The sequence below is a fragment of the Platalea leucorodia genome, assembly GCF_965183815.1.
Source record: "Platalea leucorodia genome assembly, chromosome: 1".
Lineage (NCBI taxonomy): Eukaryota > Metazoa > Chordata > Aves > Pelecaniformes > Threskiornithidae > Platalea > Platalea leucorodia.
In genome coordinates this window covers 23,042,187-23,059,916 of record NC_138823.1, presented here as the reverse complement: position 1 = coordinate 23,059,916, position 17,730 = coordinate 23,042,187, and the positions used below count along the sequence as shown (strand labels likewise).

The window sequence follows — 17,730 nt, the reverse complement described above, 5'->3', positions numbered from 1 at the left end:
CGACCCTCTGAAGGAAAAATACGGAATGTTTATTTAAGATCAGGTTAATTGTAGCAATACCGTTCAATAATTTCAACTGATGTTGCACTGGAGGAAGAGGTAGAGGCAGAGATGATTTAATCAATTCTCGCATTAAGGAAGGTCAACACTTCCTCTGAGACCTTTCTGTGATAAAACGAACCTCTGATATGAACGCCTGGAAAGGCTAAGCTTTGAAAAATTCTCATTAAAGGCAATTAAACTATTTCAAAGGACAAAGTTAGAAGCAACATGTATTTTGCTCACAAACAGATTTTTGGGGAAATGCACTAGCTTGCCACACTTTTAGACAAAAAGTTTATTGATGATGGCTCCTGTGTTAAGACATACATTCTTTAAATATCCCTATCAAAATTCATCCAAAAACAGTTGTGAGGAAAACAGAAGGTCAGTTTGTCCAAGCCAAGTAAGGACTGCTTCCATTTTAAGTTTTGCAGCTACAATTCCTAGCCTCTCCAGACTGACCAGAATAGAAGGGACCTATGCTCACACTAGGCAACCAAAGAGGCTCCACGTCAGGACTACAGGAGCTCAGACTTCACAAATGATGCTGTTATTCATCACAAGACATTACTTCTCTCTAAGTACATTTCTATTTCCAGAGAAGTTTATCTGAAAGCCCATCCTTCCACCACATCTTGCTTTACAAAACGAAGTTAGGCTCAAGAATGCAAGAGAGCTACAAAGAAACTCCATTTCAAAATACTAAGTATTTTATAGAAAAAATGGACTTCGGTACATTTTGAAGTAATTTTACCCTATTTAAACAAGTGGAAAATTCTGGTTTACAATTTGCACTTTTACACAATTTGTAAGAATAAAAATCTTGTTTTAAAGTAGGCTGTCCCAAGAATTTTTTTTTTTAAAGACACTATAAACTTCTATAATACTTGTTCACCATGCTCAGTTCCCTGCAGCAGTCCGTCAGCAGCAGTCCTACCTTGCCAGTTATCCTGCAGGAATATTCATCCTCCTCAAGTGTTTCCATCACACCAGCAACAGCTCACAGACCAACAAACAAACCAAAGACATAAGCAGAACTTTCTTACCGCTATAAGGTTTTAGAATAGTTCAATGAATGTACACTCATCCCTCTCCTCATGTGTTAGGAAACTAACAGTTACAAAAATAAAGGGAAAAAAAAAAACCCACACCTACATCATCTACACTCAGTGAACATCTGCAAGACTGTCTCAAGCAGGCAAGTAACATGAAAAGCCCAGTGTACTGTAAATAGGAATCTCATGTAGCAGGATTTACATAATTTTCCCCTCAAAAACCTACTTGCTGTTGAACAGAAACAATATTTACAGGTGCTAATATCTAATCTGACATTTTGCAGCTTTGGTCAAATAGCACATTTATTTATAGGCATTAAAATAGTTTCTGCCATCTCGGAGATAAATTTCTGTAACGATATAAAGCAAGCTATTTTTCATTTTTCTCTGCAACTTTAGACTAAATTTTTAAATGTCAGCTAGGTCTTTAAAGAACACACAGTAAAAATCACTGAAGTTAAGCAATCCAAACAAAGGATTTAACCTCAGAGATGTAAAAATGTTCACATGCTGCATGTCTCCAGAAGGAAGGAAGTCTTTCTGTACTCAGCAAGTAACACTACAGAGTCCCAGACACAATATTCAGAAGATTCTCTTGGATTTTTCCTGAAGTTGCTCCTTTATAGCCTTAAAAAGTTATTTGTACACTTTAAAGCTAAAATATCAGGCAGGGGCCCCACCACAAGAGCTTTCCTTGCTTCAGCACCACGTGGTGATGATGGTAAGAGTTGCAGAGGAGGAAAAGGAAAGGTACATTTAAAAAATAACCAGCTTGGTATGACGGATAACTTTGCATAGGAAAATTAAAAATAAAACTAATTTAGCACTGGTAGATTTTTCTAAGTGATCGGGCCTCTTTAAGACAACTTAATATGTCAATGAAGCCTGTAAGCCAACAAACTTATGAGACTTTCACACCAGAGCACAAAGAAGTACACAAGAACTGGTAACAATGCTTTTCCAAGGGAAGGCTAACAATAAGCAGATATCCAAGGGGGGGGGGGACAACTCAAGCACTGGAAAACAGTATTGAGTAACATACCTATCAACATGTAAAAAGTAAATACAACCTTCATCTCCATCCCTCAGCTGAGGTCCTGAAGTGCTCTGAGCACAGTGAGCCAAACCCAAGGAGGCAGCTATGTGGCCGAGTAAGAGGTTTTAGCCCAGCAGAGCTGCGCACCCTCCAGATCAAAACCCACTCACACTTGCCTGTCTTGAACCACGCGGAAATGAACCCCTGTGCCTGTCTATCGGTGTCAGGAAAACAGAGTCTCAGAAATGCAGAAAATGGACACCAACGAGAAGCTTAAGCAAATATGTTATCTTTGTTTCCTGATCCCAGGATGTCTTGGACACTGGACGCTGTCATTGATGTAAAGTCACATCCAGCTATCTTCCATGCCATAATACAGCATACAAAAGGATCTCGCCTCTGATTGCCATGTCCTGATTGCTATGTTAAATGTTAGAAAGCGGTTTCCAAAGAGGCAGCCTTCCACACTTCCTGTACCAAACATCTTTCTCCTAGTGGAATAAATGAAGACATAATGGTGAAAAACCTATTTTCCACCAATGAGTAGGAGCAAAGGGCGGAGGGGCAGGGAGAGATTAAAGTGTGCTGTAAGTATTAAATCATTCCAGGTAGTAAAGGGGGAGCATCTACAAAAAAAAAAAAAAAAAAAGCTGAAGTACCACACAAAAGCAGGCAATAAGATTATCTGTAGAAAATATAAAGTAATGCACATAAAAAAAAAAAAAAAATCCCAAGCGCAAGTACAAAATGACAGCCTCCAAGGTAACCGGTACTACTCAGCAGTGGGGGGGGATGACGTGTTTATACATAATACGCAGATCACTGAAACAAACAAGATGACAAAGAAAGTCATTGCTCCATTCAGTCAGTAATCAGGTGTGCCATGGCTTACACTGTGTTCTCTCCCCATTCCAAGAAATATAAATTAGGACTATTCAGTTGTTACATATTAAACCAACACCTACTGCTCAGGAAACCCCTGAGCTGCAAATTCTTAGAAGCTGGAAAAGCATCACTGGATGTTTGCCCTATTCTAACACTGTCATCTAGCACTGGTCACTGCCACACACAGGAGGAAAACAAGATGGACCTCTTGTCTGACTGTAACAGCTATTCTTATGTTTCATGGTATCAACCAACATGGGTTTACGGAATATGGCTCCCAAACTTTATTTTCTAAGACTGTCGGTTTGGTTGATAAAGGTAGTTCTGACTGTTTAATGGTCCTCTCTGGAACAATGGTAACACACTGTGCTGAATCAGTAAGCTATAGTAGAAAGCTAATATGGCAAACATCAAACAAATTAATCTCTTGAAAACGGTTTTCTGCAATATCACTGAAAAGTCTTCAGGTAATACAATGATTGCAGAAAGTAAATTCCCTTACAGCAGACCATTATTATTTCATGATATAACAACACTGATATAGATAATGACCTATATCTAAAGTTAAGTATAAGCTAGCCCATAACAGGGTTAAAGCAGGACAAGAAAAATTAGCAAAGATAAGATAGTGGAAATGACATCAGAAGGTTAAAGACAGATACCCACCAGTATCTATATTCAGAATTAAACACACACTGCAGAGGCAGGTAAAATGACTTGCCCATCTTCTTCGCCCTACAGAGAGGGTAAGCATATATTTCAGTTGTAGGTTTAAGAAAGGAAGGCAGATTTCGTATCGCTGTACAGGAGAACGAGGGGAAAGCAGTGGATATTGTCTACCTAGACTTCAGTAAGGCTTTTGACGCTGTCTCCCATAAGATCCTCATAGAGAAGCTCAGGAAGCATGGATGCCTCAACAGACGCTGAGGTGGACTGAAAACTGTCTGAACAGCTGGGCCCAGAGGGTGGTGATCAGCAGCATGGAGTCTGGTTGGAGGCCAGTGACTAGCGGTGTACCCCAGGGGTCAATACCAGGTCCAGTCCTGTTCAATATCTTCATTAATGATTTGGATGAGGGGGCAGAGTGTACCCTCAGCAAGCTTGCTGACGACACCAAACTGGGAGGAGTGGTGGATATGCCAGAGCGTCATGCTGCCATCCAGAGCACAGCAACCTCATGACACTCAACAAGGGGAAGCACAAAGCCCTGTACCTGGGGAGGAACAACCTCACGCACCAGTACATGCTGGGGACTGCCCAGCTGCAAAGCAGCTCTGCAGAAAAGGACCTGGGAGTCCTGGTGGACACCAAGTTGAACATGAGCCAGCATGCCTTGTGGCAAAGAAGGTGAATGGTAACCTGGGCTGCATTAGCCAAAGCATTGCCAGCAGGCTGAGGGAGGCAACCGTTCCCTTTCTTGAGCACTGGTGAGGCCCCACCTGGAGTTCTGTGTCCAGTTCTGGGCTCCCCAGTACAGGAGAGACATGGACATACTGGACAGAGTCCAGCGAAGGGCCACAAAGATGATTAAGGGACTGGAGCATCTCTCAAATGAGGAAAGGCTGAGAGAGCTGGGACTGTTCAGGCTGGGGGAGAGAAGGCTCTGGGGGGATCTTATCAATGTATATAAACACCTAAAGGGAGGGTGTAAAGAGGACAGAGCCAGGCTCCTTCCAGTGATGCCCAGTGACAGGACCAGAGGCAACAGGCACACACTGAAACGCAGGAGGTTCTGTCTGAACATCAGGAAACACTTTTTTTATTGTGAGGGTGACCGAGCACTGGCACAGGTTGAAATTGTGGAGTCTCCATCCTTGGGAGTTATTCAAAAGCCATCTGAATACGGTCCTGGACAACCAGCTCTAGATGGCCCTGCTTGAGCACAGGAGTTGGACCAGATGACCTCCAGAGGTCCCTTCCAACCTCAGCCATCCTGTGATTCTGACGGCTTTTTGCTTTCAGGATGTGATCTCCACGCTTTTGACTTGGAGGCATGGCAACAAGGACATTTTTTGCCATTGAAAAGCTAGGAGCTCATATTTTGCTATAGAATCCCTGGAAGGGCAGTGGCTTAGAAAAAAAGTTACACCAAGGAGTGAGGGAAGTGTCTAAGAAGTATTATTTAGACATTGAGTAAAAATATTCATGGGCACTAAAATATCCAGATGGAAGCACTCTGTTCCTCTAGCAGGAACAGAACGCCCCCAGCAAGACCAGGGGACAGCCACCTGTAGGACTTGTGAAATGCAGCATTAGGTTTGCCAGAACTAGACGCCTCTGATGAACGATGGATTTCTAGGCTGGCTGACTGGTTTCTCTAGTTTGAAATCTACTTATGCCCTTTCTTCAGATTTATCATTTAAGTGACACTGAAAACATAACCTCCTGAATAATAATTAAAAACAAAAAACAAAACCCTCAGTGTAAAGCGCAGCCACAACCTAGCTCAAGAGGAATATAAAGTCAATCACACTTTTTAAATAAGCAAACAACCAATCCTAAAATAGCTACGACACAGCATGGCCCCTTTTCTGAAAAAAAGTTGTAATGAAAAGTCTGAATATAACCAGAAAGAAATCACAAATGGTATGATCCTGACAGGACAAGAACACAGCAGTTACAGCAACCTACATATGTTATTTAGCACAATATCCAGAGGATTTGGTAGTGAAGTAGATCTACAGCTACAGGTTGCCGAAATGCCTAGTGGTGTTTCTATGGAAAAAAGAAACATACGCTACAGGAGAATAAGTCAGCCTCAATCTGATGTTATTCTATGACAGCAGACTTCCAAAAATATGGGTCACAGATTCGGGCAATACAAGACAGAAATCTGCTCTCTGGTGTAGAATGCATCAAATCATCATTCTATGATCCCAGATTCTGTTCAACTACACAAAGTCCTTGTAGCTGCAAAGAATTTCTGTTTAACACTTAGCAGAAGGCTATTTCTTCAGCCATAAGACCACGAAAAGCTAAACAATTGGATCAACCAACTCGGCTGGATGCGAGTTCTGAATCTTAAAACAATGAAAGTTGTAAGCTATTTAGCTATCCATGATTTCAGTAAATATATCCTTCTGCGACAGCAAAATGTGGATAATGAGAATTTAGAGCCCCATGGTTGTCTTCAAGGATACCTGAAAAATACTCACATGAAATAACACGAGCCAGTATTACTATGTTGAGCAACATATGAATGCTAGCTACCAAAATGTAGCTAGGAAGCTGTACACTTGTTTGACTAGCACGAGTGAAACTTAAAAGACCACATTTAGACAAAGGAAAATAAAATCCTATTTTTTACTGTCAGTGCTGCTGTACTGATTCCACTAAAAAAAATTGCTATCAAAATAAAAATCCAGTCACTGTAAAATCTTAAAACCTTTTTGTGTCTTATAGTGATACATTGTTAAAGCTCCTTCAAGAGTTAATTACAAGCCACCAGAGAGGCTGTGTCTTTACGAGAACACCAGCTTAAAGCCAGGAGGGCCAGGTTCTGGTCCCAGCTGAGGCTGCTGTGGGAACCCAAATCATAATCTCTCCACCATTTTCCCTTTCGTTCTTGCTCTAAGCTTTTGGAAGCCATGACCACTATGTGCAATGTTGGAAAATGGCCTTTGATTAGAGCATTCAAATGCTACAAAAATATTTTAAAAAGAAAGAACTGTCACGGTATTAAATACTTTGTGTCTTTGCTGGAGAAAAGCAACAGTATATTTTGTACAAGTGATTTTATTAACAACAAAGCACAAACAAGACACTGAACTCTAATTGCTTTGCTATAAAGTCCAGCATGCTTATTCACATGCTGAATCAGTTTTAGCAATAGGGAAAGATCATTTAACATGTCCAGTCCTTTACTTGCCAATTCTTCCAATTCCAAGGCTTGAAGTCTTCAACAAAAACTCTGATATCACAGTATTATCTGTATGTCACTTTTTCAAACTTGTTAAAAACTGCCTTTTAAATGCCATGGACTCCCCTCCTCACACTGTACTGTCTTCTACCAAACATACATCTTCAAAACCTTCCTCTCAGAAACTGCATCTTTGATTTAGATAGGAACGGAATGAGACCTGGCATAGGGAGCAGAGAGCAAGCACCATGCCAGAAAAACAAGCAGCCAAATCGCTTTGTCAGATGCACACTGCAGGCAAAATAACTCAAGAGAAACCCCAGCTTTTGAGGTGCACAGCTCATCACAATACTTTCTTGCATTGCCGAAAAACAGATTCTCTCTTTTCCATCTGTCTGTACCAAAGCCACAAAGCTCCAGGTGCTTCCCCTCAGCGTAACTAGTATTTTGGTTCCCCTACAAGAACTCATGAAGCAGCACGTTGTGTACCTCCTGCTTCACAGTTTGCCTACGGCCATACTATTTCAGGTAACAATCTTGCCAGATACAGATTCTGCACCACAAGAGAAAGAAACAAAGCTTTGGCCCTTCCAGCGAACAGCCTGTTATCCCCCCGCGCCCTCCCGTCACCAGCAGGGCAATCCTAGCCAGATTACATTCTGCCTACCCAATCTGCCCCACGACAAGATGCTATGACTTGTATCATTGGAATGTTTTATTAAGTATCTTTAAATCCTTGCTCCAGAGACAGATACGTTTTGCCAAAGTCAGCAAATTGCATAAATAATGCCTTTAAAAAAAAAAAAAAGAAAAAAGAAAAAGGAAAAAGAAAAAAGAAAAGAGAGAAGGAAAACTGCTGTTACTAATGTACGAAGTGTGGTCAAAGCTGAAGAAAAGAGTTACAACAACCTAAGAAAGGTCAGACAATGGTAACTCAGTTATATTAAAAGGAAAACCAGTATAAGATGGATTAAAAGCCATAAATCCTCTTTAGAAGAACACTTCTTGATATGTACTAGAAAGAGAAAAAAAATGCAGCTCTGATCATTTTCAGGATGGATAGAGAACAGCAAAACTTCATACCGTAAATGAAAGAACAAATACTGAGACACGTTTAAGAAAATTAATTTTGCAAGATGAACAAGAAATTAAAATGATACCACACTTATTGAAGGAAGTGGCAAATCCCAATGACTTCAAATGACAACAGACTAAGGCCTACAGCTCCCATTCAACTGCATTCACATGGGTAAGTGTTTATTTTCCGGTTAAGTTTTTGGTAAAAATGCTGTAGCACAAACGTTTGTCCATATTAAGTCAATGCCAGACTCCACACTGGAAACTATATAGTGAAATTACAATTTTTAGTAGAATCCAGAGATCCCAATCAAGAGCCATCTCATGGTGTCAAAACTACTTGTGTATATAAAGAGAGAATCTATCCCAAAGGTAAAAAAGGTGAGAGTTTGAGGAAACTTAATGGAGAATAGAGAATGAAGTATAATGAAAGCCTGTAAGCAAATTTTAAAAATGCTATTTTAACACAGGCTTGGCTTAAACTAGTCAACTACTACTTCTACACAGCGTTAAAAACAAACAAACAAAAAGGACAAAAATTAGCATCCAGCTTAACTAGAGATGATGGCAAACATGCTGCAGAAAGCAATACCACCAAGCCCTGCATACAGAGTGCAGAGTTTCTTTCTGGGCTATTTTCTAATGAACAGGCAAACTACAGCTGCATGGGTGTAATCACCCTAGATTGCTCAAGATATTCCCAACTGTTCACAATACTGATTACTTTGAGTAAAAAGCAAAACAAACACACAAACAAAAAAACACACCCCCTTGAATGTGGGTTTTTTTTTCTGCTGAAGACAAATTTCATAAGATTACTGAAGTCTCCAGCAGCCTTCGTGCTTTCATCTGTTGAGTTACACTGCCGTTGTCACAAATTAAATTGGCAGACCTCACGACTGGCAATAAAACAACGATAGTGAGAAGTTCCAACACAGTTAATGTCCAAAATAGTACTAATCATGTGAATGTTTTCAAAGTTTTTTTTATTCTGCATTCTTTAATAAAACACCATAATGTAAAATTAAATCAGAAACATAAGGGACCAAAGCTATTTTGGGACATCTTTTCTGATAAAAGGTAGCAACCAGTTTAATCAAGAAAAGCTGTCCAAAACAAAGTTACAGAAAATACACATTTCATCTCCATTGTGGATGTAAACAATTTGAGAAATCGCTAAGACACATCTTATGGCATAACACCAACAGACTTGGGATTACAAAAACTAGCCAATGAGACAATTCTAACATGCTATGTTAAAGATCGTTTTTAGAACTGCAACAAAATAATCATGCCGGGGTGTTACAAAAGGGTGGGAAACAAATATTTAAAACTTTTCTGTACCAACGTGGACTGGTACTGTAAAACACACTGCACTTTAAAGCACGGTAGCTAAGATTTGCTGAAAGACAGGGTGAAGCATATTTACCATGAGAAATTCCCCTGACAAGTGCTGGCAGTAGCAGTGAGACTTGTGAGTGGAAGACAAAATTTTTCAAGATAGCAAATTCAACAGTTACAATTACTCCTCAACTGGAACCAAACTGGCAGTTTTACACAAATGTAATGACCAGTGCGCCCACCTTACACCTTTCTACTCAGTTTTACAGTATGTTTGAAGTGTTTAGAATAGGTAAACTTCATACCTTTCTATGAGTGAGGTGGTACATGTTCTCTCCCAGATGTAACAAAAAGCTCTTTAAATTGAAACAAAATAGTTAATTCTCCTCAGAGGGGAAGGGTAAGAGAAAAGGAAGCAGTGTTGGTTGACTGCTTTTTTTAAGCACAGAAAGACTTTAAAAAGTAGAGCACAGAATCTATTGTCAAAATAGTTCTATGCCAGGAAGAGAAAAGAATTAAGATCTGAAACCTGTATAATTACTGCTGTAGTGGACTAACTAGTGCTGCGACCATCCTCATTTAAACTGACAGCCTTACAGTTTTGGACAAAATACATGTGCACCTTGACAATTACATTTGCACACTTATTTCAGTATTTTTTCTCCTAATCGTTCCAATTTAAAATCCTCTAGCCACTACAACTAGGCCTTGTCCCCATGTTTTCCCTGGGGCATATACAGATGCCAACTACTGCAGTCTTCTATGCGAAGTTGTTACTAAGAGCCAAATCCTTAGCCAACTTCACTGAATTCAAGCTTTAAAAAAAGCGTTTGTGCAACTGAAAAGCACAAGTAGTTTTTGGGTATGGTTTTCTTCTGCATAAGTGGCTGTTGAGCTGATGGAGGGAAAGACAAAACAGCAGCTTTCACAGGGAGCATCTTGCAAATTTAACTACCTAGATTGCTGTTAGTGTAATTACTCCAATAAAAGCTACCTTGAAACCCCTTCTCCTTCTTTATGTGATTTTCAAATACATACTACCGTCTATTTCATTTAAGTCACGAACAATTAACCGTGCCATAACTGTAAAAAGGCAGCTACAACACACTGCAGAGCTTGCCGGGCTTAGGTACATTCTTGCTTCTTTTTCTCAAGTGTTAAGCAATTTTTCATGTAAATGTAATTGTGTACTGAACAGTTATCTACTTAAGCTTTAGATAGTTTAGGAAAAAAATGTCATACCCTTTACATCTATTTCATGGTTTAATTACAAATTTTTGACAAACATCTTTTTACAAAAGTAACCTACACAGCAACTAGAACATTTAATAAATACATACTATACCAAAGTTACCTTAAAAGTATGCTATTGATTATAGATTTTAACTTTTACCAAGAATTAGCACATAAATGTTGTTGACTGATACCTTACTGTTCTTAGAATTAAAAAAAGCTGTTTTCTGACAGCTCTGACTTGCATTGCCAACCTTAAAATATGGCTGTTAATATCTTACTCCGTTAATCTTATTTTATCATTGGTCTAACAACAAATATGCTCAAACCTCATAGAGAATTTGAGAAGGAAAAAAGAGGCAACATTTGTGCCCAAATTACTATTTTACTAAATTCCTTGTGACAGGTCACAACTACTCTCAGCCCGGATCACATTCACAGTACAGTTTCACATTACAGTAGCCAAAATAAACTTGCTGCTTTCAAAATGGAAGGAACTCACCCTGCTTCCTCTTCCCCGTTCTTCACTCCCAGCTCTCCCTCCTGCAGCACTTTTCAAAATCCCCCCTTTTTTATCCACCTACTCTGATGCTCACCCAACGAGGAGATAAACTAGTTCAACTTCCTAATCCACAAAACTGTATTTACTTCACTTTACCAGGGTTAGCTTTATATCATCTTCGCAAATTAAGTCCGTTTACTGTGGGATCAGACACTTAAAGTTGGTGCGAGGTAAGAAGTGGGGAAAACAAACCTCCCTCCTTCAGAAGAGAGCAATTACTTTGACTTACATCTCAGGAAAGTTTCAGCAAGAACATTCACAGTCAATTACATACATACTCTCTAAAAAGCAGTGTCTGGGGCACAGCAAACAATTGTAACCAGAAGAGGACCCTGGCAGAGCAAAGTCCAAAAAGGCCTAGACTATGGGCCTGTGTATAAGTAACCTTTCACACTCAACCAGATATGAAATGATGCTTATGTGTAAGTTCTGATGCTTAACTTCCCAAATTATCATCCTTGAATAACAATACTGAAATCAGATCAAATCTTAATGCACTGCTTCTGAATGTATGAATGCTATAATGGTCTGTATAACCACAGCGGTTGTGCAAACCTTTTGATGCAGCTAAAACATCTTCTTTTTAAAAAGTGTTTCCAACTAAGACTACGACGATAATAATTATGCCATGATAGTCATGACATTCCCTCACTCTCTTCTAAAAGAAGTCAATTTAAATTTTGTTATGCTTTCAAGAAATTAATCCTAACAACAAAGTCAAAGCTTCTCCCGTTACTGAAGTCTCATCAAGCAACTGTAACTCAGGGAATTAAAGTATCATATCAGCAATGGTTTCCGTGTAATTAAACCATCTATTCCTGTTTGAGGCAGGCTAACTTCACTTTTGCTCAAGTAGATTAGGAAACCGTTTAAAGTGCACCAAAATAAATCACCTGAGCTAAAAGAAGTACTGTATTATCTGCACACAACTTGCAGGTTTTCTATTTAAGAACACATCAGTCAATCCCTTCTTTCCCCCAACTTTGAGCCTCGATGCAGATTACACGTGAGTAACAGCAGGGAAGTTCATGCTCGGGCTGCCCTGCCTCTCCACAAGAGGACAGGTACTCTCCCAGCCCGCCTGCGGCCACAGAAGATGGAGTTCAGGGCTAAACAAACACTTGCATGATCAGGAGCTCTCTCTCCCTCTCCGTGCGTGGCTCCCCCAGACATGTGGGGCCAGGACACCAGCTCCACGTCCCTGCTGGCTCCCTGCACAGAATGGTACCACACCCTGCGCCAGCTCCTTCCAGCAACATCTGCTCGGGATTTTTAACAGATTTGCTCATCGGTAAATGCAAAGACGAGGGTAAGAAAATCTGCCAGAGTAGCAGGCCACATATCCACTGATCACTTGCCTGTTACCTTGAAATGATGTTTTCCTGTAGATAAGCTATGAGATACACAGGCACAGACTAAAAGGGTATGTTCCTGCTAGGTGTTTTTTCCACAGAAATTGATTGTCAGAGGGTGTAAACAATGCAAACAATGTAAAGTACACTAGTTAATTTTTCAGTTCAGGCATGGCCTAAAGTAAGTAATATTTGAATAACAGAGAAAGTCATTGCATATATTATTAAGGAAAAACAAACTCAAGTAAAAGCAAGATAATCCTTTCTTCCCCCTGAGCTGACAGTACATAAACACTCACTGAAGCTTCGAACAAACTTTTCTCAGACATATTACTTGTTTCAAAGAGTTTACTGCGAGAAAACTTACTATATAGCACTTCTTAACACTCTTCTTAAATTCAGAATACCCTCTATTTAACCAAATTCATTACGTCTCATCTTCAAGAGGAAAGAAAAAAAGCACATTAACATTGCATCAATGACCACTTAAAAAATGACATCTTACCCTACGCTAGGACTTAAATGGCTTAGCTGACAAGAATTTTTTTAGTATAAGGTAAAAACAAAGGCAAGGCCTTGAGACGAATCCTGTCCCTGAAGGTTAGTTCATGTACGGAAAGCCATTCATGTAGGGTGAAAGACTCACTCCCCTTCCCATTCTACAGAGTAGCAAGTTAAACTGCTCCTGTGAGGTTTCATAATAGCCAAGAAATGGTTATTTGTCATGGCTACACCCACTTCCTAACCCAACATAAAATTAAGAAATATACTAAGAAGACTTTACTAAGATTGACTTATCTATGAAATTGTGTGTCAAACTTCCTTCACAAAGCACAGCACCCCCAACCCTGAAACATACATGAAACAGGTGGATAATCAACAAAATATATCTAGCACCCACTGCAACAGAAGCTGGGCATCTCTTTCTCAAAGATTAAAGCCATTCATTATTTACATCCCAAATACTTTATGGAGTTGTTTCTCAAACTGCAGGCCATACCCAATTTTTCTCCCATTAAGACTTTTCATATTCAGTTTGCAGAGAACAAATTGCTTGGGGGAAAAATTCCAAGTTACGTATCTTCCTAAATAAACTTATCGGAAAAAGCTTAATTACCTCAGTTCATCCTAAAAAAAAGTTTAGCCTACTATCCATTTCAAAAAACAAATCCTAATACAACTGCAAAACTAAATATAACCTTGCCCTCTATAAGCTTTCTTCAGTGCAACTAGCTTCCAGACATCTGAGTGAATACCATGAACAAGCCAACAGTGCTTCAACTTACTTGGGAGAGGTCTAATAACTACCATCAAGGTACAATATTAACTAGTATATTCAAAAACACTAGTTACTAAGTACTTTCGGATGATGAGTAGGTGTGCTCAGGAGTCTTCCCAATTATTTGTGGTTCTACAGTTACTTTTTCCTTTTTTCTTCAAAGTGTTTTACCATTCTCCAAGTTGCTGCATGAATAAGAGGGATTACAAATTGCACAGAGAATCTAATAAAAACTGTAAAACAGAGTGATACAAACGGCACCAAACCGAACTGAAAAAACCTACTTCCTCACATTTTGGAGACTGCTTAAGAGCAGAGCGATACTTCAGAAGGATGCTTTCCAAACACACTTCAACCCCTTCACACATCTACATTGATGATTAAGCATAATGTATCGAATACTTTATTATAAATATTCAACACTGTCATGTATCCTGAACACCCAGGGATTGCACCAATAAATCCCTGTGTTTTAAAATGTGATTATTCCTTAGATGCAGAACACGGATCCATTACTGAAAGCAATACAATTTATCATGCTCTACGTACACTACAAACGAAAGCATACAATGCAGAATTATGGTCCCAAAATCAGATTTTGAGAAGCAATTATCATTCAGAATGCAGACAGAAAAAAAACTAACTTGGGCTACTGACCACTGGCTGCAGTGCAGACTCAAAAAAGCCTATGAAGTGTGAGAGGGGAAAAAAAAAAAAACAAAACCAAAAACATAGAAATATGAGATGTTCCAAGATCCTAACTTCTACGAGCATGCATATGAGAATTTATTAAGCTATCTAGATCCTGATCTATATGGACAGAACAGTAATAAGCAGCAAGGCTACTGATAAAATTGAACTGGCATTTCCAGCACATATGTGAGTGCCTCAACCCTATTTATGAATCATTCTGATTTCACTGCATTACAAGTTCTGATACACAGCTATCGCACTTCTAGAAAAACTATATTTATGAAGTGGAAACTTATGACTTGCAGTTCAGATCAAGGAGCCACTTGATTTTTCAGAATAAGTCACTACTTAATAGCACTTCTGCAGCTTTCTCCATATATTAATTACCACACATTATGAAGCTTCCTGTATCAAACAGAAGTTGTAAGAGCTGCTGCTGTGGTAAGAAGGGGAAAAAAAAATTGGGAAGCATTATGAAGACTGAAGGGGCATCGTATTTCACGTCAGTAAGTCAACAAAACAGGTGACATTAAAGAAAAAACAGAGGAGCTCTCTCACTCTGAGCAAAGTGTGATAATTACATGATAAATGTTTTCTAAGGGCCTATCAACATTTTTTGAAAGAAAAAAGAAAAAGAAAAACCACTGGGGTCCTTTCAAGTTCAAAGTCCTAGATCTTACCCTAAGTCAAAACAGCGCAATGAAGAAGCGGAAGAACTCCTAGTACAGCATCACCTCTCAGTTTGTCACTCTAAAGGAAGATGATGTATGCCAAATTTGAATGCATTCCTGCGGAGAAAGCCCATCAATCCCTTAGGAATGGTAGGCCTCCTAGGAAGCAGGATCCTGTAAAGTGTATTATCAGGTTAAGGAAAAAAAATTCACTCCACAGTAACACATTTCAGGTTGTGGACCTATTTTATCATTAGAAGTTTCTTTTCCCTGTTTAAGGGCATGGATGATGTAGTTTGGCAGAAATTTTATCTTTACAGTGACCTATTTTCCTCATCATAAGCCCTCAAACCTCAGCTGTATTTTAACAGAGGCATCTCAGCAAAGACTGGACTAGGAAAAGTGACCTAGCTACAAACAAGTGAGCTGGACCCTGACCTAATCTGAAACCTGTTAAGATCAAAACCAGAAGAATATAACCAAGAGCCCATACTTTTCAAGATTTATAAGTATTTAAATACTATTTATAAAAATTAAATAACATTTATCTATAGCGTAAAAAATACGTAGGTTTCTATCCCGTGATGATTGAAGATCTCGATTTATTCACATGTAAATTTTTGAGAAATTAAAGATTAATAGTTACACATTTCTTAAGAATTTCCATATAAAAGAGCACAAGCAAAATTTACAAGCTATAACACATAGCATTAGTAATTGCTACAGAAGAAATATTTGACAGCCACACAGAGTGCTGTCAAATACACATCAAGCAGCGAAGAAAATTCAGTTCACGGATTTATTTTCTCCCAAGCATTCTAGTTTCTCCCCAGCCTGCAATTTCTCTCCCCCGATCCACCACAAAGTTCGCTACGAGGTTTCCAAGCAGACTGCCCTTCTGTTCTAGCTGTCATTCCCATCCCAGCCAAGCCGCACACAATCAGTCATCTGGAGACCGGGCCTCCTTTCTTATTTAAAAAAACCGTGTGCACGACGGGGAAGGCAGAGCACGCCGGCGGTACGTGCGCCTGTAACATCCCTGGCGTGCGTCTTCTTTATCCTCGCTCCCGTCATTCTCTCACACACACCGCGATCCCCCATCCGCATTGTCTGCCTCGCTCCCTCGCTGATTAATATGGACACGTTCTCGCTCCTCCTCGTCCCCGGCCAGGGATCCTCGGGAGCCCACTTCCTCGGCCCGACGCCGGGACTCCCCCGGCCGGCCGGCGTCCCCGCCGGGGCCGCGACGGGACGGCGGGCCCGCGGCGAAGGTCACGGCCCCCCACCCCCGCTCCCTCGGGGGGCAAAGTTTACGGCGGCGGCCGCCCGGAGAGGCCGGCTGCGTGCGGCGCGGCCCGCACCGCTCCCGGCCGCCGGCCCCCGCGAGAGGGAAAAGCGCCGGGGCCCTGCGGCCGCCGGACGGCGGCGCCGCGGGGGGGGGGGGGGGGGTGCCGGGACGTCCCCCGCGGCCGGTGCTGCCCGCTCCCCCGGGGCGCCCCCGCCGCGCCGCGCTCCGGCCGGCCCCTCCCCTCACCCACAGGGGGCCGAGCCCCGCCAGGCCGGCCCCTCCCCTCCGCCCCCCGCCGCACGGCCTGCCTCTCACCGGTCATTGAGCTGGTCCTCGGTGCCCGGCAGCGGGTGCACCACGAAGTGGATCGAGGTCATGTTCCGCGCCGCCGCCGCCGCCGCCGCTGCCCCCCTCCGGCGGAGGGAGGCGGGCGGGCGGGGGCCGGGCACACAATGGGGGCGGGGGGGCGGCGGGGGAGGGGGCGCTCGGCCTCCGTCCCTCCCCCGGGGCCGCTCGGGGCCGCCGGCGGAGTCCTCGGCTCGCTCGCCGCGGCGCGGGGCGGGAGGAGAAAGGAGCCCGCCGCAACGGCGCCGGGAGGAGGCTCGGCCCGCACCGCACTCACACACGCGCCGCCATCTTAACTTCCAGCGGGCCCTTCTCCCTCCCTCCGTGCGCCGCGCCGGGGAGGGCGGGGCGGCGGCGCGCGGCCGCAGTGTAAGCCTCGCGCTGACTGGCGCGCGCGCCGGCGCGCGGCGCCCCTTCACTAAGCGCGCCGCCGATTGGTCGGGGCGGCCTCGCGGGGCGCGGTGACGTCATGCGCGGGGGACGTAAAAGACCACGTGCCCCCAAGAGCGGCACCCCGGCCGGCCGGCGGGCGGGGGCGGGCTGCTGCGCGCGCGGCTCCCTCGGGCGCCGGACGGGGCCCTGCCCCTCCCCCCCCCGGCGGGAGCGGGCGGCGCCGCTTCCCCTCGGGCGGCGGGGCCCGGCCCGGCTCTGAGGCGGCCGCGGCGCCGGCAGCGCTCCCCGCGCACAGGCCGCAGCGCCCCGGCCCGTTCCGCCGGCCTTCCGCGCCGCGGCCTTGTAGCGCGTTGAACGCCTTCGCGCTGGGGCGAGCCGTTCCCCGCGAGTGGCCTGTGCCTCGGCTCGCCGCTCCCCGCGGCGGGGCGGCTGCCACCGGCCCCTCGGCCGGGAGCGGCGCGGGTGCGGCCCGCCGGAGCGGTGTCGGGGGTGGAAGCGGGGAGGGGGTGAAGCCGTGTCTGTCCCCGGGGGCCCCGAGGGGCGGCTTGCCGCAGGGCTGCCCCCCGGGCACGTGTGGCCGAAGGCGGGCTTCAAACCCACTGCCCTTCCTCACCGCCTC

General features: G+C 43.1%; 1 protein-coding gene across 16 annotated transcripts in view; it reads right to left on the bottom strand.

Annotated features, from left to right (window-relative positions):
* Window positions 1-17,025, bottom strand: part of UBR5 (ubiquitin protein ligase E3 component n-recognin 5) — a 95,086-nt gene extending 78,061 nt beyond the window's left edge. For 13 of the 16 annotated variants that reach the window (XM_082319020.1, XM_082319031.1, XM_082319029.1 and 10 more), the window contains exon 1: window positions 16,689-17,025. In XM_082319020.1, coding sequence (XP_082175146.1) covers window positions 16,689-16,750 — 62 coding nt within the window. In that variant the 5' untranslated portion in view covers window positions 16,751-17,025. The remainder of the gene's footprint in view (window positions 1-16,688) is intronic. The other 3 variants (XM_082319034.1, XM_082319027.1, XM_082319028.1) reach the window with 1 other exon arrangement.
* Window positions 17,026-17,730: the final 705 nt, after the last annotated feature.